This window comes from Semicossyphus pulcher, unplaced genomic scaffold (assembly GCF_022749685.1).
Source record: "Semicossyphus pulcher isolate SPU_LCO1_2020_fin unplaced genomic scaffold, fSemPul1.0.p SCAF_18, whole genome shotgun sequence".
Classification (NCBI taxonomy): Eukaryota; Metazoa; Chordata; class Actinopteri; order Labriformes; family Labridae; genus Semicossyphus; species Semicossyphus pulcher.
The window spans coordinates 23664499-23687023 of NW_027211691.1; the positions used below are offsets into that span (position 1 = coordinate 23664499).

At 44.6% G+C, this 22525-nt stretch overlaps 1 protein-coding gene across 1 annotated transcript in view; it reads right to left on the reverse strand.

Annotated features, from left to right (window-relative positions):
- Nucleotides 1-22525, reverse strand: part of drosha (drosha ribonuclease III) — a 115677-nt gene that overhangs the window by 47716 nt on the left and 45436 nt on the right. Inside the window, exons 18-23 of the mRNA XM_069667781.1 lie at nucleotides 19045-19183; nucleotides 18890-18950; nucleotides 18512-18571; nucleotides 14015-14114; nucleotides 11323-11425; nucleotides 1206-1276 (exon numbers count right to left, since the gene is read on the reverse strand). Coding sequence (XP_069523882.1) covers nucleotides 1206-1276; nucleotides 11323-11425; nucleotides 14015-14114; nucleotides 18512-18571; nucleotides 18890-18950; nucleotides 19045-19183 — 534 coding nt within the window. The remainder of the gene's footprint in view (nucleotides 1-1205; nucleotides 1277-11322; nucleotides 11426-14014; nucleotides 14115-18511; nucleotides 18572-18889; nucleotides 18951-19044; nucleotides 19184-22525) is intronic.

The window sequence follows — 22525 nt, forward strand, 5'->3', positions numbered from 1 at the left end:
ATACATTCGTTGGATTCTCGATAATATGTCGTTTTTTAAATCTGTTGAGCAGCTTAAAAAGGTCAGTTTTCATAAGGGAATCTCTCATCACACAAATTGAGAGTTGAATACACGTCAATAACTTGGTAAGTGCAGTCAATGTTCAAGGGCAGAGGGTGACAGCGAAACAGAACCAAGGACGTTTCCGCCCTCCACCTGGAAACAAATGCTCCGCAGTCAGCACTCGAGCACAATGGGTGCCCACGCTGTAGAAAACACTCGTATCCGAATGGGAGAAAAATCAAGGACAGATGTTTTGTCAATTTAGGTGAAAAAATCTACAAATAAAGGGCTCGTATTTCAAACGAAATGTTAGCCGGTGTTTCAGATGACTTTTTTATCCTCGCAGCATTTTAAGTGGGACAGATGATCATCAATAACAGATAATCTTCCCCAGGAGTTTTCTGCTGTGAGGTTTTTAAAGGCTTAGTCCTGAAGCCTCTGATCCGGTCTCTCAAAGACATCCCATTCTGTTTAAACATGTCTGATGGATCGCCATGTGTCCTGTCGTGTGCGGGAGTCACCCACTGAATCTCAGACAAACACCCGCAATCGTCAATTAGAACCAAGCCTGCTGCTCCAAACAAGACGCGCTGCAAGTCTTTTAATTGATTCATAACATTTCTTGCCAAGATGAATGCAAATAATGATTCATTTATCTATTATTCATGCCCACTGATCTCACACACACACACGCAAACAATAGCAGGTGTCCTGCTTAAGACTGGCAAACTGCAATGTTCCACACCTCTAGTTCATTTTCCAAGCTGATTTTTTCCCCTGTTTATTGTGTGTAGGCTGCCATGCAAGATGAAACAATAAGACCGAGAGTCAAGAAGTATTGCAGGTTAATGCGAGCTTATGCGAGATCTCATGTTCTGAGCCTGGCGAGGCCTCAATATCGATCAAATCTGCGGTGCTTTGCCAAAACATGCAGAGTGTGGGTTTGAACAAATACAAGACACCAGATTGGCGAAAGCATTACAGTGAGAACTTCCACAGATCTACATGGTCTCGTCTGGCGTGTGTGCAGCTCGTCTCTGTGACTCTATGTTCCTACACATTAGCGTCCAAAAAGAAAAACACGATCTCGCTAATGTGCACAGTGTACTTTAAAATAAAGGCGGCAGATTACAGAAGCAGAAGCAGCGCGTCGTGTCAGTTACCTCGCCGTTGAACAGCAATCTTCCAAAGAGCTGCCGGGCCTCCTCCAAGCCTCCTTCCAAATACACAGCACCTGAGAAAACAAACAGAAAAACAAATGAAGACAGGACACGTGTGCAAACTGTGTGCAGCATTTGCTGGAGAGGATGTAAGATGCTTACTGTGACACAGAAAAAAAGAAGCGGTTAATGAGAGCTAACCTCCATTCAGTTTTAAACCAACTGTGAAAAGCATGATCTGTACTGCTGCTGTAAGAAAAAAAATCCTGCAATTCTGAGGCAATTTCAGACTTCTCTCCTAATGGAAAAGTTAAAATTAATTGAACTCGGCAATGAGTTATAATTGCTTTATTAAAAGTAGGAGTGCATTTTTATTGCTTTTTGGCAGTGAAATGACCTCGGGGTTCCAGCGCAGATCCACCTCCCCCTTGTCAGAGCGGTAGAATAAGAGGAGGAGGAGGAGAGGAAGGGATAGTTGCATCACAACACTGAAATGGAAGTGGCCAAGGTCACGTAAACATCAAACTCGAGTTTAGAGGCTGAGCCAGGGTCTCACGCATCGTCATGAATAGACAAAGACATACAAGCCCACCTACAGACTTCAGCACGTCATCCTATTTATGCACAGTGCGGACAAAAGTATAATGCCCTCTTTGTCGCACGCCTACACACATGGGCACAACCTATGTGTGCAGATGTCCACGCGACACACAGAATGTGGTGAATCCAACTTATAGAACTGTAAAAAGTCAGGGACAAAGATAGAAATGCGAGGATTGGTCCCAAATTGCAGCGAGCTGCTGTCACAGCAAGAAAAAAAACAAGACAAGTCTCCCAAATATCTTTCTCTATGGGAAAAATATGCAGCATCTCCAGCTCATTCAGCTCCTCTTCACACGTCAACCGTCCTTTGTGTGTTTTGTTGTTTTGCTCTTCAACTGTTTCGTCTGAAATCAGTGGAACTATCATGGTGCCTTTAAGCTGCGTACAACTTCGAACCATCACACTTAGGGTGGCTCATTCAATTTAGAAAGCAATAACCACCTGGCAAATTGGGTATACAATCGTGCAGCGGTTTTTATTATGTGCATAAATGAGCCAGTGGAAATGGGGCGCGCGGCGGCTGCAGGTCTAAATGCGCAAACTGCTTTCATGGACAACATCAAAAACATATGAGGGATTCATCATCTGGGGGAGGGAAACTGCTTTCAGATGGCTAACAGGCCATTTACACACCAACACACATATACACACAAACAGTGGAGATGCAGCCTACATAACCGAAACCATAAAAAAAACCACAAACAAACCACCTAACACAAAGACAAACACAAATGCACAGTCACTCAGTCACTTTGAAACAGAGTGGGAAATTACTAACAGCCATTGCCCAAATGTTCGTAAAATTTGATTAAGCCTGACAACTCTGTCTCACCCCAGCAGCCGCTTCAGGAGGGAGCAGGCTCTCATTCATTTGGAGGACCTTCACTAATATAAAAACCTATTTGAGTGCTGAAATAATGAGAGGAGCTTGTAGTTCTGGAAGGTACCATTTACTGTAGTTTCTTTTGAGAGGCAGACTGATGTGGTGTTGAAAACAATATGGATGCTGATTTAAGAGGGGAAAATACACATTTTAAAAAGATGGTGATTTTTTTAGCTGAAATAAAAATACAACTTTTTATGTGGCTTGTTCACCATCGTTCACCATTGTTTGGAGCGATATGACTCAGCTAAGGTACCCAGAAGTCCGTTTTCTAAAGAATCTTTAACATCATTTGACATTTTCAACCAGTTGTAGGGCGGACCTTTGCCTGCTCGGCTGCGACGCTCTGCTACACGTGATGCAGACAGTGCTGACACTATGTCCTCTGTTGACAAATACGGCTCCTGCAGCCGATCTGTTCTGGATTAGCAGAGTAGAGGAGGATCGGCGAGAGGAGACGTAACTAACACCTCAGTCATTAAAGTTTCCACATCTGTGAACGTCTGCTTCAAACCAACACAAGAAGCTGTTCTGCTGTTAAACAAGCCGACGTGCCGAATCCTTGATGTGTTTTTTTTGGTAAAATAAGTGTGTGTTTTAATTAGCAGAAGAGGCTACAGACTCTGGCTCCAAATGACGTCACCATCACAAGATGGCAGCGCCCGTCACGGGGGCTATTTTGGCTTAAGTTTTGTACAATGAGAGCAGATGGAGACGCGTCATTGTGTAAAGCACACACATACACGTGCATGATATACATTTAACAAGCTGCAAATTGTACATAATCCACTCTAGTTTAGTTCATATATCAGTAAGCTCAGTTAACAGCCGATATAGGCCCATCACAGGTAAAGCAGGTTTTCTGATATGGAGGAAACTACGCTGGGTTGATTTGGGAATGGGGTAATAATGCAGCAGGTCCAGCAGAGCACTCCGGCTCCATTGCCATACAATACATAATGTATGATAATGTTGCATTAAAGCAGCCTTCTGAGTAGCACAGTCCACATATACAAGCCTTGTTTTCATTCAAACTCAGGAAACTCTCCATATCAGCTGCCTTGTCTCTGAATTTTTCACTTTAAAGATTTCAGCTGGGCTCCACAAAAAAGTAATTTCTTCTAACTCTTATGACCATCATAAATCTGAATATAATACGGCTATAAATCAACATCTATAAACGCTTGAAGTCCACAAACACAGCAGGCCGCTAAACCCCTTGCAGATGTCTATCAGCAGTCCAGGCATGACGGGGGAGCGTCTCGCAGAGGCTGACCGCAGGAGGCTCCACAGAGAGGGGGAGCGGTTCTTCACAGGATGTTTTCCGCTAAGCATCAGCCCTGAGATTTGTGGTTTTACCATAATGGAGACCTCAGTTCTGGATGCTGCTATGAAGCAGATGTTTCCTCTGGGGACCAGCTGTGGGAGGATAAGAGCCTCCTCCTAGGACCAACTTCTGAATGTCTTTCAACCATCACTCATAATGCATTCCTGTGTTTGATCGCCGAGGCTACGGGGGTGTGGGTGGGGCCGGGAGGCAGTTTTCTTCATGTTTCGATGACACAGCAGATTCAGAAAGTTCCCCAAATGGAGGCCTCGAAGTCGTTGAAACTCAAAGTTTTTGCTTCTTATTACATTTTCAAAACTTCTTCCAACGGGGGAAGGAGACGGTGGGAGGTACGCAGAGGGAGGGAGGGAGAAACCAGTGGAGCCTCAGGAGATTTAGACAGGTATTAAAAATCTCAAAGCATCTTTGGTGTCAATCAAAGGCCCGGTGGATGAAGAAACCAAGATATGTAGTTAAATCTAGCCTGAGCGCTCCTGACAAGGCGGCTGTCCGTGCAAAAAGTGTGCCCCAAAGCGATCCAATCAATCGCATAACTAGCCGCAATCATTAAACGGAGATCCGTGCTTCTCAGTTCACTCCATCAGCCTATGATGTTGTAGCTGACGCCCTGCATACGGCCCAACAGAACCGGCAATTACATGCTAGCATCTCTCCGCAGCTCATTTCGCAGTAACATCATGCCCGGGTCAAATCACTCTGCAGACTTAGAGCTCCGACACGTCCGGAGTTGTTGACCCTGCCGAGGGAGGCCGGCGCAAAAAACAGAACGTCTACGAGTGAGTACTTTTTAAACCTTTCATTAAATGTATTAGAGTTCTATCTGACAACTTAAATCAGGTAGAAGCACGCCTGCACCTGTGTGCAGAAACAGGGCTGAAAAATCTGAAGGTCTAGCAAGCGAGAGAGTTTGTTTGGAAGCAAGTGAAGGAAAAATGGTGAGTGCACGATGCTTAGCGATCACCAAATGTATCTATTTGTGGCTATCATAGAAGAATAACTGTAATATGAGGATTGTGAAGCTCTGTAAACTTTGTTTTAGCTGCAGTCATACATGTCTTTAGGCCTTTATCTAAAATATTGTGTTGCTCAGTTATAGTCGTATTGTTGATAAAGCTAACTAACTAATTAGCCAACAGGAAGTTAAAACTCTGTAGCCAACATGCACAAAACACAGCTACGTCTCACAACGTATTTTGTTTATAAAATAAATGTATTACAAACTTGCGTGGGAGGAAGACGGCAAATTCAGAATCAATTTCTGACCACGGCTGACATGTGTTTGCGCCTGTGCTCCATCACCGTCCACTTCTTTAGTCCACTCTCTGCTCTTCATCTGTTCGCCGGTCCTCCCCTGCACATGCGTGTGTATTCCCTCGAGAAAATCTCCTCCTGCTTTAATTCAACTGTCTAACGTACAACTCCAGTCTGCGTGCTGTTGTCAGAGTCCAGCCAGTGATGACAGGCGTTAAGAATGGGTTTATAGAAATAGCCAATGTTCTTGTTGATGGTCTTGTTTGCTGTTGTGAGTCAGGCATCAGTAATGAATTGAGACTGTTAACAATCCTCGTAGTAAGGTTAAAGTGAACTAACAGCCCAAGAGTTGGATAAATGCTAACCTCTGTAGCGCTCTTTGCAACCTTCGCCTGGAAGATTTGTTGGACAAAGAGCCTAAGGAATTTTGTTTCTCTTTGGCGGCAACTATGGCGATAAACAGTAATTGCAGGAGCACACTTCCCAGATATCCAGACAGTGCTGCAGGTGTGACGTCCACGGTCGGCTCCGGTTGTAACTCTTGATTTTCCTGGCTGACGGTCGCTTTCCTTTTCAGACTGTTTGCTTCATCTGAGCGTCGAGTTTGTTTCTTCTTCTTTGGATTTTCACTTCTTGTTGAAGTTGTATCTGTAGTCATCCATCTTTTCTTTGTTAGTTCAGCCATAGTAGATTACTGTTTACTCGCAACACTTAGCTTAGCTCCGCCTACCCTCTCTGGCAGACCGACCACTGCTGGCTGATGGAAAACGCGTCACTAACTGGGCGCCGTTTGAGATTTTTTCTGTGAAAGTGAAGTGTTCAAAATGCTGCACTATACACTACATACTACATACTAAATACTAAATACTGCATGCTGCGTTCGGCGGTAGTATGTAGTATGAGGAGCTTTTCAAATTAATTTATGCCAGACGGAAGTAAACAATAACCGCCGCTTCTTAAGCTAAAGCGCCCCCTTCTGCTGGAATGCTGCTGCTGTCCGTCACTTCAATTGCCGCTGTGACATTCCGGCGCTTTGCATTGTGGGATACAGTAGGTTAGGTAAACTGGTCCGATGCATGCTGGAGATTTTCTCCTGGGCATTTTTGGCACCCTGCACATTTTGCTTTTGTTTGCATACTACATTTAGGCCAAATCAGTACATACTGCTGGTATAGTACGGCACCAGCTCCGTCTGTAGTACTGCAAATGTTGTGTGTTACCTCATTCGGTGATGGATAGAGACTTAATAGACATGAATGAAAATCTTCCAGATTATCACTTTCGTTTCCTAACCTGGACCCTGAAATAAAACGGCCTGATGGAACCTGAAAACATAAACTGACGAATGACAAAGCTGACACAGGTCAGAGAGAACTCTGCGGACAAAGTCTAACAAAGTTTTCAAACAGTACTTTGTGGAGAATATCAGTCACAGCCTGAGAAGGCCAGCCACTAATGAATCTCCACATCTGTCACAAGTCTAATTCCGACAGCCTCGCCGACTGTACAGTGTTATGTTTAGGAATAGAATTCCAATGTCTGTGGGCTTTCAGTGACCAATAAAAACCCAGAGTCAGGGGCATATGAAACACCAGCGGCTGACAGTCACATTAATAACCTAGAATGAATTATTCAAAAACGCTCAGGCTCTAATCCATCAAATAATATATTAAGCCGCTCCCTCTCAGCTCAATGGGGGCTGAAGCAGCAGACGGACACGGAAGGCAACACATTAAGAGGCGCAAAAATAAATAAAATAACCAAATCAAAACAGGGAAAATGGAATTTCCGCCACAGCAGCGACAAAGGAAGACACTGTAACATCAAACATCTTAGTTTTCAAAAATGAGGCTCGGAGCGGGGAGGGGTGGGCGAGAAACTAAAAAAAAAGAGGGCACCCAAGAACTCCAGCACTGCAGCAATTAACAAAGGGAGCAGCACTCGCTCAATGAATACACCGGCTGCATTGTGTATGAATCTGATATTCAGCAAGTGAGAGATAATCCTTTCTCTCCGTTCTTTTAATAGGAAGAGCTTAGAGAGGGCCCTCACAAAGGTTCACCATCTGTATCCCCCATGGCTGCTGGCAGCGTATAATCCACAGATCAACTGTACAAGGAAATTAGGGCCATAAAAACAGAGTGGGGCCTCTTTTCTTCTTCTCTCGATTCTTTTCAAACTGTTCGGTAGGAAGGGGAGCGACGTGGCTTATCAGTGAAGAGGACCTGCGAGGGAAAAAACGGGAGGGCAACAGGCGTGCAGAGTTTCTCTGAATAAGCAGAGAGAGAGAAAGTGGTTTCTAAAGACGAAGAGGTAAAGTGGGCAAGAGCAAAAGTACAGACGGAGAGGGTGAGAGAGAACGGGAGAAAAGGGGGAGGGGGTAGTGGAGAGTGGGAGGTGCGCAGGCCAAAAGAGCCCAAATGAGAATGGCCCACTCCGGCAGAAGTTAATGACAGGGGATCAGAAAAGCAAGATTTCCATTCAACACTTTGAATTATTCAGGGTTGCAGGGCACCCATTTGCATTGCAGATGCCGTTGCTTTCCATTCCTCTACTGCTCTCCCTCCATTCTTCCTCCCTCTCCGGCTCTCTCCCTTTTTCTTTCTCTCTTCTGTCTCGAGCGAGAGAATGGCCCTGCCTCAGGGTTAGCAGATAGACACATTCTCGGCTCCATGGAGGAAAAGCTTCGCCCATGCAAAGCAGGAGATTATCTGCCATTTCCAACAAAGCCCAGGTTCAGCGGTCACCGTGGCAGAGAAACAAATAAAACAAAGGTCAGAAAACATGCATAGTAAGCCGTTAAAGCTATCTGCCGGGGCCTTGGAAATATTATGAGCATGTCATATTCCATCAGAGCTTTCAGAAAAGGAGCCCATTTGAATTCTATGCGTGTGCACGCAGGAGGAAGAAAGCATGTTAAAATGGAAGGGAAGAAATCACAAAAAGTGATGGTACCTTTAGAAAACAAGTTAGTGACACGTCTGCAAGTGTGTATCTGTTGATGTGGCGCCTGCTGCTTTTGGGAAAGTGGCGGTTTGACGTCTCTGTCAGGCCTGCGAGAGGATGAAATGACAGCATTTGTGTGCCCCTCGTACCTTCCTGCGGCACGTGCGAGCGATCCGAGTTTGTCTTGTAAGGAGAAAAGGCGTCGTTCGGTGAGCGAGTGTGAGGGCTGGAGGGTGAGGAGCGGGAGGGAAGAGGAGCAGGGGGAGATGACAGAGTGACAGGATGACTCATCATCTGCGTGGCGCATCTTTCACCTAATAACACCCAAACTCTAGATCACAGAGGGGGGAACAGAGAGAGAGATGGAGGAACGCAAAGGGACATAAAGAGTAAGTCAGAGACGGGGGGAGGGTGGAGGCAGATAGACGGCTCAACGACAAGGTCTTAAAGGAGGCGTTTGAGCTATAAAAAAGAACTGGAATGAAGATGACAAAGTCTCTGTGAAAGAAGAGAAGCAACATCAGACGGCATTCTCAATGCAAGCGACTTTGTACGTCTCGATTGTTAGTGTATGTGTGCATGTTTTGCCCCTCAGCGTGTGTGTCTGTGCTGGAGAAGGGGAGGGTGATATTTTTGAGTTAGCAATCTAAAACCCATCACCACAGGGTGCTCTCTGACAGCAGTTTTCTCACAGGTCCTTTTATACCAGCATCCCTGTTTATTCATCACTTTTATTAAGTTGAAATTTGACAAAGAAGCAGAAGAGCAAGAGGGAGGGGGGAAGAAAGAGAGGCGTCGAGTGTCACGGCCCTGCTGCCTTGCTGGGATGTGTGCAGAAATGAGGCGGCGACAGCCACGGGACAGAAGAGATTACGACTCGGTCTCTGCCGATAATGAACCCCTAACAAGAACGGGGGCCCCGGGGCCGGCGGGGGGCCGCGGTGCCAGTCAGCACTTTCCCCCTGTCGCTCTTGGCACACTGCTGTTTCGTTTTAGGGGGGAGGGAAGCGCCGAAGATCTCTTTAAAGCCACCCACTTTCTGTATCTATCATCAGGGGAGCGCGGAGATGGCTGAACTGGTTCAATCAAGATGGCGATAAGATGAGGAAAGCTGCCGACTCTGCAGCTCTCCAGGAGCGAGGCTGAGCTTAGTGCTGCCCATGGGGTTGGATGGAGAGAGGGAGACCGTCGCCACCGAGAGAATTCTGTGTGTTTTGTGTGAGTGAGTTTCCAGCGCGGGGCCCTAATCACTGCACAAACTCTATCACAGGACTGCTAGCCTAGATGAATAGCGAGCCTGTGTGTGTGTTCGGTGTGGGTAAAGGAGTAAAGCAGGGCTCTGGGGATTGTCTGTCCAGCCAGAGGTCAAACCACATCTCCTGAGATCAATAAAGCTGTGTAATGTTTCCACAGCCTAATGGGAGATCCACTGCAGCTATTTACACAGCTTATCACACTCACAGAGCCGAATTAAACTATTAAAAGACTACATTGTATTCAAAGCACATCAGGTTAAGAGGTGATTCTGGTATTTTTAACTCCGGGTCTTATATATTGATATGTTTGTGTCTAAATGACTAATAGGGACAAAAAGTTTTGGAATTGCTCCAGTAGCTCGCTTCAGTCTGGTACACTGCAATGGCTGCAATGTAATCCTTTGGGGCAAGTGACCCAACCAAAGTACATCCAGTTAAAGTGTTTGTTTTTGCCACTAACAGGCTGAGTTTGGTACTTTAAGTCTCTGGTAACATTACAGAAAGGATGCCGACTAAAAGGAGCAAATCTGTCAGAGTCCTCTGTTAGCGATAGAAGCAATAATACTTGAAGTTGGCGCCATAGCTGTGGAGAAAGTTAAACAAACAGCTCGTGGTTTCGCCCATTCTACATTCCTACAACACCCAGCATGCATTGCGCCCCTCCCTCTGAAAGGAACGGCCCAGCGAGAGACGCTGGAGTGAAATACTACCGTTTCGCTGCAGGCAACGGCTCAGAGCGGAATAGAATCCAAAATACGACGAGAACATACCGGTGGATCGTCTAAAACATCTTCAGGTCTGCAGTCTACATTTCAAACCTGACGATTTTGAACGAGACATGACATCGGAGGCGGGCGTCCTAGATTGAGGAAGTGTAGTTTAGCGAGCTCCCTGGCCTCCGCCAGATGACGCGTTTACGTAGTCTGGTGGAGGTTTTCCAGGGCCCATTGGAGAAGCGGATAGCGTCCCCAAAAGGCAAAGAGCCAAACCATAATGGCAGTAGCTCCCCATAATAAAGCATGATAGGACTGAGGTTGAAAATCGGTGAACTGGCCCTTTAAGATTCTTTTATAACCAGAAACAGCTGTAATATCGCTCTCTTCAAATCCACCAGACTCCATTGACAAAACTGTAATTTTACCTCTAAGTACAAGCAAGTTGCTGCACCAATGAGTGAGTTTGTCCAGATTCAACATTTGTGTAACAGAAATAACACAAAAAAACTAACCGATGAAAAAAACATAAGAAAAGCAATTCAATGTTCTGCAGGGTAAAATATCTGTTTATTTAAATGGAGTCTGGTGGCTTTAAAGAGAGCGACATCATGTCTCTCACTCTTTAAGTAAAAGGTCTGCCTCTGTAGGGATCCTTTCTGTAATGTTGTCTGAGCCTGTCATTGGCATTAAACAAGAACTTTCAGCAGACATACGAGGTTGAAAAGTAAAGTCTCATGGCTGCCCGCTGAGGCAACTACCTGACCAATGCCAAAAGGTTTGAACCTATCATATAGTTAAACATGTAAAAATAGAAATAGTAAAAAAAAAAACTAGAATTCCCCTATCAAACCTATTTTAGCGCAGAAGCATTGCCAATAACAAGGCTGCTGCAAAGTCAGGCACAGAAACACTGCAGCAAAACTACAGTATGAAGCCCCCTGCTGCTGCCTGTGTTGTGTTTGTAAGAGCGGAGAGATGGTATTTGTTTTCAGTGTATGTAAATCTATTCTTTTAGGAATAGATTTACATATTTACTTCACTCAAAATGCATTTGTCTTTTTATTTCTCCTGTGCAGCCATCATGCCCGCTTCTGTCTGTGTCTCGTGGGAATCTCACCGATAAGAGCCTCAAAGCAGTTGGCCATGGCGTGTCGCAGGTCCGACTCCCGGCACAGATCCGGTCCGTGTGCGTAGAGCATGAAGCGATCTAACTCCAGTTTCTGTAAAAGACAAACACATTCATATCAGTGCGGCTGCCACCGACACCTCAGTAATAGCCTCTTGAAAAAGTAATAGCATTTTTTGCTGTTGCACATTTTCATAGGCTCTCCGCGGAAAACAAGGGGAGGAAAAAAAAAAAAAACGGGGCCCAAAAAAAACTCGAGGGAAATGAAAAAGATTGCCTGCCCTTGCTGGAAAAGGTTCTACTTCATGGCACTGACAGATGTGCCCATGTGCTGTCCAGCTGTGGCATGATGCACTAAGCCGGCACAGGAGGAAAAATGGTCACACACACACACACACACACACACACACACAGGCACGCTAGATAATCCCAAGATAAATTGTGAAATAGTGGAGCTGTGACCTTGATTCTGACTGAAAAATGGCGACTTTCACTGCTGAACTTATCACAATAACAGAAGAATAAAATCTTATTAATAGCATGCATTACAGTGCTATAAAGTGATACTCATACTGTATGAAAGGACTGCTACACTATAACAACAGTTTCCAGGGTCCGACGTGTCTCTGTGGTACAATGTGACCCTGCATTTTAACCTATACAGCTAGATTAATGTCAACAAGCTCAATCCAGCACCTGGCTGCACAGTAACTAACTACCTGCACTACAAATAGACAGTATATTACAGTGTAACTGCACAATGCAGGGAGCATGCAAGAATGTATTTTTAGTATTGTCGAGTGTCCTTACGTCATGTCTTCTACCTTTACGACTCTTTGCGCTTGTAACGTTGTAATTTCCCAGCGGGATTATGAAGTGGTCTGTTTATCTTTTCTATTATTTTTTAAATGTCGCCGCGGCCTTTGTCAGAACTTTCTTTATTTTCTAATATGTGGAGAGTTTTCTTGTCATAGAAGCGGAGCCCTTTGGCAACAACTGCTGATGTGGGCCGGTTAAGCCCATTGAGGCAGTTTAAGTCGTAACGGGGCCGGACAAATACACTTAACCTTTGAGATAAGGGTCAGCGGGAAGTCGGGCTGTACCTTGATTATTCATCCCTTTAATTTTCAGTTCAGCTCCAGACTGAACTCCTGCATCAGCCAGGTATTATGTTTTACTGTGAGACTTGTTTAACACGAACGCCAGCAAAGAGCATCACGAGCCCCTTTCACACATGCACTCCTGACACCTGAAAAGTTGCCTTTTGTGGCAAGAATATTTGGCGACTAATTCTGTCACCTACGATCACATAACTTGCTGAACACCGTCTCTCCAGCGTGGTCACACCTGTCAGAAACACAAACATCCCTCCTGCAAATACGTCGATTGAGATGCGACGTCTTCTGTTACCTTATTATTTAGTTTGAAGATTTTAAGTGCAGCTGCGTAGTGTCGGTCTCATTAGTTAGCTTTGATGAATAAAGTCGGGGTCAAATATTCGTCCGTTTGCGCTCACACATGCAGCCCACCCGGAATATGTCAGGAGATGCTCATGAGAGCAGTGCATGTCTGAAGGGGGGCTGCAGAGACACTGATCTTTAAACTGCTTCATGCAATGTTTTTAATGTTTTAATAACCAGGTCTGATTCTGTTTTAGACCCAAGTTTACAGCCTGCCATGCTGCTGCTCCTGCACTGCTGTGTACAATGACGCAGCTAATAAGCATAATGATGAAAAAATGTTTCCTTTGCATTCCATGTAAATGCGTGTTGTGATGTGTGGGACTGTTGGTCAGTAAAACTTTCTGCAACTATTCCTCTGAACCAAGTCAAAAGTAGCCCAACTCCACTTCACTGGCAGACGAACACCCGGCAAAAAACAGTCAGGGTGCTATTTAATTACGCCTGAGAACTGTTGGGGGTATCCCACCCCCCGCGATTGCACACACAAATTAAATCACAATTCATAAATACTCCAACTCAGAGGGAAACCCGTTCTGACTTTTAAGCCTTCCGACTGAAGTGGCGGATTGTTGCCGTTGCTCGCTGAAGATATTTTTTGAAAGATAATTGCGAGTGTTCTCGAGCAGGCGGCTTTGGAGGAGCCTGGTAAACAAGTTGGCAACGACGAAACACTGTATCACACTCACTTTACCGCGAGCGGCAAATTGAAACAAGCCAAACTGCTACACAGCACTAATGCAGATTCAGGCGGCTGCATCTTTGTATTCAGCGGGGAGCAACATGAAAGATTGAAGTTTTTAATTGCTTTCTCCACATCACGGGACGATTATTGTTGTGTTCTTTACAAACGTGCCAGACTGAGGCTCGGCTCTACGACGCTGCCAGCAACAGAGAGAGAGACGGCGGGAAACAGAGGGGGGGCCTAAGATAACAGGAACTGGAGAGTGTTTCAGGAAGACCTCTAGGGGCCCACAGGGACCCCAGCCGCACTGGAGTAGTCCTCCAAAACAACAACCTTTTAACTCCAATTACAAACCTGAGGGGGCAAAAAGAGAAGTAAGGATGGCAGAGAGACAAAATTACTGTTTCCCCCAGTGTCCCCTTAGAAAGAAACACAGTCATAACAGTAAGACAGGAAACAATAACACTGTCTCTGACATGCACTGCTGTCAGCGCGCACACCTTTCACCGCTCCGCCCTGCAGAGGGAGATGAGTTTACCTTTGCCAGCATGGCTAAGTGCTGGTTCTGCACGATGGCTGTTCTGTAGGTGGCCAGGCCGCCCTCCTCTAAGCTGGGGAAAAGGTAGTACAGGTGGACACTGTGGACAGAGAGAGAGGAAGAAGGAGTCACTCGATGTCAGATTTCGTGGTTTGTAGACATTTATACTGAGACGAGTTTGAGCAAGCTGCAAAAAAATGATCAAAGTGAGATGAAATATCTTAAAATTAAAGCCAAATATGCTTCTGTTTCGGTTCCTGACAACATATTTCTTCATACCAGGCTGTTTTTATGTGAGAGAATTTCACTTCTTTTAAGTTCTTTGGTCTTTAATTAACTATAACAGGATGCTGAGATTTTATTTCTGAGTTACTTTAAAACAAAAACAAGCAGAATTAAGGAGATCTTTAAAGGGGCCACATCCTTTGAATGGAGATCCTCATGTTGCATGGTTTCACATCTTTGGGTGTTTATTGTTTTCAGAATTAAATGTTTAAAAAGGTCGCCTCTGAAATGGGCCGTTCAGAGCAGCTGCAGGTTTCTACGCAGAACCTTGCTCTCGCTGAAATCGACCAATCGTCAGCCACCGTCACTCGCCTCAGGCTGCCTTCTCGCACGAGCTTGTAGTCAAATCATTGTCAAGATTTCATCTTACCATTCTGACACGTCCTGGTGATTCTGGCTCGTACATATATGTCAGAATAACCGATCCTAGAGCAGCCATGTTTTCTGCAACTTTGGAGTGACAGCGCAGTGCGGCCGCCACGTGGGATTGCACTCGTGGGGGAGGGGCTATTGTCAGCCAATCATGGCTAAGGTCTAACCTTTGGCAAAACGACTTGTTAGTTTCAGGAGGAAGGAGAGGCTCCGAAAAAATAATCAGATTAAAATATGTATACAAGTTTTAAAACGAAACGTGATTCAAAATCTGATAGCTAAAATACGTCCCCTTTAAATAAAAACGACGGCACAAACCAGCTTCGTCAAAGTCACAATTTCTTTTTTCAAGCATTTATCAGATTATTTGTTGTTTTGTTGTCAATCGTAAAACACAACCAAGCAATGATGCTTTACTATAGACGTTCAGAACAAAGGCAGCACACTTTCCACATCATGGGAACACACGATAAGTAATAGGAAATGTTTAATTCTTTTAGAGATGGTATTTGATTTGTACACAAGTTTGCTTAAGACTTTGTTAATTTGCTTTTAGCAAGCTGATCTCTTTTCTAGCACAGAATTATCTTTATCTTTCTCTTAATATATTTTAAGCACAATATGCTAATTTTCTGTGTGTATTCCAGCGTACATAGCCTTATCTTAACACCATTGCACAAAATATTTGATACCAAATTAAGCAGATTTTCCTGCATAGAGAAAATGTGTCTGAATCAGACAACTTTGGATGTTTTTAGTCATTACGCAGCAGTTTTTAGATTTCTATGGGTTCTTTAAGACTAGATTTTTTTATCTTTTCTGTTGGAGAATAATTTAAAACTTATATTTCGAACATTTTTTTCTTTATTTTGAGAGCTGACTTTTTGCAGTGCCTCATAAAATCAACAGAAATAAGAACGTGCAAACCACATTTTTTCAAGTCCACCTAATTAGTTTCAGACATTTGCAGCCTTCCCCAGGTCTGTGCTGGAACCCGGAGATGGCCGCGGACGCTTCAGCGGTTCCACAGCTGGGTTCCAGGCGAGCAGGTTCCATTTTCATTACGGTCCAGCGTCTCCCTAACCGCGGCGTATCATTTGATTTCATTTGAATTAAAACAGGCCATTTAATTCAGTCATTTCTAATCAATGCAAAGAGATGAAAGCAGGTGGCGTTGTGTTTTTTCCAAAGTCACGAGAGGTCTATTTGTCAGGCTATTGTGATCTTAGTGTGGAAGCAAAGCACTTGGAATTAATAAAAAGCACTTAGCGTAATGAAAAATAATTAGAGCAGAGACACTTGGTCTGCTGGCACAAGTGTCGGTCAGAAGGACGAGCTAACGGGGCGACAGAGCATTCTGCAGGTACAACAAACATCCTGTTTGTAACTCAGTCTGTCATCGTTCAGAGGCAAACCGGCTCATCAGATAAAGTTCATCCATGAAGAAGAAGTTCTGCATGATGGCAAGTGTGACCCCGCCTACCATGCAGCGTGTTTAAGGGTCATTTATTATTATATTCAAACCTGGGCCATATTTTTTTTTCTTTTTTTTATATTTGGGTCTAAATTATTCCAAAAGTTCAAAAGTTTTTGAATAGCTACTTTGGATTGCTTCATCTCACCAGATATCACACATGTGTTGATATTAAAGGCTCCTTGTTAAACCAGACACAACAATGACATCGCTCTCTTCCAGGCCACCAGACTCCATTCACAAAAACACTCATTTTACTTTGCAGAACACAGGAGCTACTAGCCCACCGCTGCCTTGATACGTCTGTTAGCATGTGATTGTCTGTTAGACACATATGGTTTAGAATACAAACTGACATTTAAAACACCAGCGCCACAAAACAACACAAATAATAACACAAATAAATTGATTCACTAATTGAGATCATATTTTATTGATTGACAGAATAGCAAGTAAGTAAAACAGTATGAAAATGAGATAAAATAAATAAAAACAGAAATACGAGGTATATACAACTTTATGATCTGCTATGTAAAATAACTGTTTTTCTCAATGGAGTCTGGTGGCTTTGAAGACAGTAATGTAAATACTGTTTCTGGCAAATAAAAAAAACAGACAAACTGACGTTTAAGTCTTCTGAGTGAAGGGTTGGACTGATCTGAGCCACTCAGAGGCAAAAACAGGAGCTGTCGGTGCTGGTAACTCATGATACACTACGACACGACACGACACGACACGGCACGGCGCGATACTCGGCCCATGATAACGATAATATCACGATACAGCGATTCTGCGATAATTGATTGACTTACTCTTGGGCCAATTAATCTTCGTTCACGTTACCCTTATTCAGGTCGAAAGCGCCACCGCGAGAAGTCATGAAGAAGTGACGCGGTGAGTCAGAATCGCAGGGAAATCTGTTTAGAGCGCCATTTATTTGTAAGTTAAAATATCGATATTTGGCGCCAGCTTATCGCCCGAGTCAGGACGACAGTATCATGCCTGATATTTTGTTCCATCCCTAACTGTCAGTGGACGTTACAGCCATTACGGCCCATTTTGCGGCTGCAGGCTGAAACAATCTGATGAAGCAACTTTTTGTACCTGTGAGTAATTAGACCCTGAAATATGTAAAAACAGTGTCCGAGTTTAAACATACAAGAAGCACGACATCTTGTCGTTGATAATTATACACATTTAAGAACCAACCGGAACTTTAAACACTCCCTGTTATGAAAATTAGACTTTAATAAGAAGGGTCACTAATATTGCACTTGGACTTATTGCTTTTACATCATCTGCTGACCCTGTTAAAAAAACATCATCCGGTGACCCCCCCTCTGCTCAACACTAACTCCTGGTGTTGGGGCTTTTTCTAAACGTGCAGAATATTCTGTCGGCTGGACAGCGGAGGCACAGATAGCCTCCAAGGGCAGCGCGCGCTGGAGGTGCACGAGGCAGTTGGCTGGATCTGCTGTTACCCATTTAACTGGACAAGAGGCTGATAAATAATTCAGAGGGCCAGAGTGTAGGCCAAGCATGTCTCGTCAGACGCTAACAATCAAAGAAAGAAGGCAGAGGAAGAAGGGGGGAAGAAGGAGGGAAAAGTGGCGAAACATGCCCAGAGATATCTGAGGAAACAGAGGCTAAGCGCCTCTTCGTAACAATGTTCCTGCTGCATAAGGAGCTGGAGCAGTGTCCTGTATAACCCAGTGTCAGTTCCTATTAAGGTTTAATCCGGCTCCTGGATGCTCACTGTTGTGGAAGTGTTAGTGTTGAGGGTTACGAATTACATTTTGGTAGTAGAAGTTATGCTGTTGGGCAAATGGAAGTCAGATAAAAAATCTATTCTTCCTTTTTGCAACCTGTGTGTTTATTCGAGTGTTTCATCCCGTGGCGAGAGGGAAGGCGCTTTTCTCATTTTTTATTCCAGTAATATCCACTCAGAGGAGGCGGGCGGGTGGGCACTAGCTTTGCTAGGTAGTCTGCAAGATTAATAATAGCTACGTATAATTAGCACGGTGCTTAGGTAAGTGCCGGGCAGCAATGTTGGCTCTCACCTGGGAGTCAATAACACAGTCGGCATTCCAGACAGCAATTCCAGACAGCTAATTGCAAGTTGTCATGGAGAATTTCAGGCCTGTTAAAAGGGGGGAGGGGGGGGATTACATCCCAGTTCCAATTACCAGTAGATCACTGTCTTGAATGAGTGGACGTATTGAGGGGTAGCATGGTTTTGACAGACATGGATAGATGTAGACAATGAGAGAGAAAGGAGCGAGGGGGGGGGAAGGAAAGGCCGATAGTGTTGTAGTCGACTTCAATTAGCAGTCGTGTCTATCAAAGATGCGCGGGCGCTTTCTCACCTGGTGAGGAACTCGACAACGGCATCACCCAGGAACTCCAGTCTCTCGTTGTGATTGATCCTTCGGGGGAGGCGGGAAGGAAAAGGTGGAGACGTGAGGGCAGTTCACAAAGTACCGAGAAGTAACAAAAACTTGAGAACACAGCTGCTTACCTAATCGGCGCTCTGAGAATAACAGCAGCTCAAATTCAATAAGAAGAAGTCGTTGCCCTTAAAATTAGCTCATTTCATTTCCTCGGAGATATCTCTTCCTTTCACAGTTCATGTTTAATTTTCCTGTCAGCAGGCCTGCTGGGTGGATTAATGACAAAGATCGCCCCTTTGATTGCCCCTGTGGTCAGTGATAGCATGAACAGATATGAGCCCGCAGGCAGCCTACCTGGAGGGGGAAGGGTCATCCTGCCCCAGACGAGACATGATGTTAATCAATGTGTTGATTCCTGAGAACAAATCCCCAAAGTGGAGAGGTGAGGGGCCATAAATAGACTGAGTTGTTATTTGACAGCGGGAAAATAAAGGAGGGAAAAGACTCACCCTTCTTCCTCATGTACATGTGGTGGACCTTCCTGTCTCCGTACTTGGGCTGACGGATGCCGCAGTTGGAGAGAGAGTTGCGGGCGTGATCGGGATTCATGCCGAAGTTGAGGTGGTGACTGGGGTGAGTCATGGCGAGCTGGCGGAGAGAATCGGGGAGTTAGCAAGTAGTTGTAATGGTACGCTTTTTAAACCACAGGACCATTTTCAGAAACCCAGGAGCCCTTCTACGAACTCAGAAACACCACCTCAACCTGGGTCTTAATTAACTGTAGTTCCTGTGCAGTATTTTCTGACCCGAGGAGAGTCTCTGCTCCTGGGTAGTACTTTGTGAAGTACTTTGTGAAGGTCCTGGAGCTCCTGCGGCAGAGTTTAGAGCACTGACCCTTGCTGGCTGCTCAAAAAAGAGCCTTGTGGCTGCTTCAACTTGTGTGCGGCATTCATTCACATACAAGAGTGCATAATTACTTATTGCCAATAGCATCAATGCCCCGTTGCCCTGTCGGTTCAGTAGGCTGTTTGCTTCCTCTTTTTATAGAAAAATAGAAGAAACTAAAGAGCTGAACACAAAACCATCCAAGAAGTACCTGGTCAAAGCATTAGGAGTTCTGATAAATGGTTAATTCTGAAAAAAAAAACGTATAAATTTGATTCTGCAAAATCCGAATCCCAGGTGGATTCTGCAAAATCAAACTGTCTATGTCCAACCATTTCCATATCTTTCCAAAACCAACAATCCAACATTCGTGGTGCTGGTTTAGCTCAATCGATAGAGCAGGCGACCGATATACAAAGGCCAAACCGTCCTCACCCCTTAGGTGCATGTCATCCCCCCTCTCTCTCTTCCCCAAATTTCCTGTCATGTCGTCACTATCCCGTCCAGCCTGGACCAATGCAGAAGATCTGCCACGACAGGCTGTAAACTTAATCCCGTCTGTAGTTGTTGGCTGCTCCGACACAAAGTGCAGTCGGTGTGACTGTCAGGGACGTAAGCTAAACCTCTATTGAACCTGATGTTTGTAACGTTATGTTATAACCTCTTTAGATGCCGCCTGTGAAGCCGTGCAGGGCTTGGATTTTATGACTGAATATGATCAGGAAGCATACTTCTGCTTAAAATAATAATCTCAAAGATTTTCATGTAAATAAATGTCTGTTAAGTCTCTATCTATCGCCGAATGAGGCAACACAATGGTGATTGAGGCGATGGCCCACTGATGAAAGCCTTTGCATTTGCAGGATCACAAGCGGCGCCCAGTTAGTGACACGTTCTCCATCAGCCAGCAGTGGTTGGTCTGCCAGAGAGGGTAGGCGGAGCTAAGCGGCTGCTTTTCCAGTCTCTGCAAGTGTTGCGAGTAAACAGTAATCTACTATGGCTGAACAAACAAAGAAAAGATGGATGACTACAGATACAACTTCAACAAGAAGTGAAAATCCAAAGAAAAAGAAACAAACTCGACGCTCAGATGAAGCAAACAGTCTGAAAAGGAAAATCAAGAGTTACAACCGGAGCCGACCGTGGACGTCACACATGCAACACTGTCTGGATATCTGGGACGTGTGCTCCCACATTGTTGTACTAACTACTCTGATGTACATAACTTTAGCTTGTTTCCAAAGTGCAGCGGCTAAGGTACCGCTGACCAATGGAACATGAATAATAAGGGCAGAGAGGATCTTTGTTACAGACAGGCATCTTGCCTTTGTAGCATTTTCAGCCCCTCTGTTCATCTGCTTCTCATCGTCCTTTCAGACAACAAAGTCACGGAGCAGTAAATTGCAAAGAACATGCAATGAGACCGAGTTGTTCTCTCATCATATTGAGACTCAAATAAAAGCCGCTCAATTCCATTATCAGTCTAATGTAGCTAATCCTCACAGTTCTTCTGATGTAGTCGAAATGCACCACAGAGGCTTTTAGCTCCTGATTTAGTTCTTCAGTTTAATTTCTGGGGCTTCCTCTCTGGCCACAGAGGGCCGATAGTTTACACAGTGAGCAACAAACGCCAGACTGACAGAATTTAGGCATCAACAACCCAGCCCGACCCCGGGGCCCGTGAATCCCCTGCACAGAGCCTGGATCTGTTCCACGTCCTCTTTTGGCTACCGGCTAATTACAAACAGCAACACTGGTCAAAGCGAATCAGTCTAATAATGTGGAATCAGCCATCGCTCTGAGGAAGAGGAGCGGCGGCTGTTCTCAGGTGAGAGAGTGTCCCCTCGTGCCACTTTGTCAGGGTGAAGTTGTTTGTATGAAAGTTAATGACTTAAACTTTCCAACCTGTAAAGCGAAGCAAAAGAGGGAATTTAAGGTAAAATAACCCCGAAGGAAACGCATTAGTCGACATTCAGCTTTGTGTGAAAGGAGGACAAAAACTGCTGTGCCTGGAAAGACTGCTGCGGCTCGACATCTCAAAGTCGCTGAGGGAAGTAAAAGGGAAAAGATAGGGCTCAGTAGGATATGTCAAGCCTTTATCAATCTTACATTAGTGGAATGTTAATCTCAGCCAAAAAAAAAACCTCCAACTACTCTCCCCCCTGGGCTTGCTTTTCAAAATGCTTGTCTCCTTTCAGCCAACTTCAAATCAATTTCAAGCTCCAATGAGATATGTATGTAAAACGTTAACAGAGAGGTTTCAATATTTATAGTTGCTCGAGAGGCCTTCAGCTTTGTAGCCTTGAACACAGAGACGACAAATTCAACAGCAATTGTACTTTTTTCCTGTGGTTAAGAGGAACAGCAGCTTTTTTATGAGGGAGAGAAAAAAAAAAGCGAGTTATTTGACATGACACGAGCTGAAATCTAGCAATTCTCAGCGCCGTGTTGACAGTTTGATAAAAAAAAATAAAAAACGTAAGTAAAAACAACAACAAACACGTCTACTTCCAATTTCAACTCCCCCATTGTGCGATGTCAGGCACACAAGTCAATGACTGCCTACTGCACAGCCTGAACTACAGAGTTTGGTACTGCATCAAGCAAAATACATCAGTTATTCTGTAAACACTGCAGGTCCTCTGCTGCTAAGGACAACATCCAACACCAGTATTGGCTTTTAAGCCGAATCTGCGGAGAGGATTGACGTCTGCAACTGTTCCTGTCAACATAATGACTGCGTAAAGTATCGGAGGGATTTGGATTTAGTGATCACTGCCTCAGCTGCTGCTCAACTGCCTTTGGCTAAACGGGAATAAACATCATTGCTCAGTTGGAGAGCGGCAGACTTTACTGGAAAGAGTGTTGTTGCACCCGCATGCGGGGAAAATGATGGCCAAACTGCTTGTTTGGCCAACAGCACTCCACAGTGTCAGTGCCATGGAGAGCACTGCACCAGTTAATAAGCACACAGGTGAATCAGGATGCAGAGGGAAACAAATGAAAGAGAGGCTGAGATCGCTGGAAACATTTGTATACTGAGCTTTATTTTATTCTACGTCCAACAAGCTGCAACTGGAGCCTGAGCAAGACGGGACTCTGCAG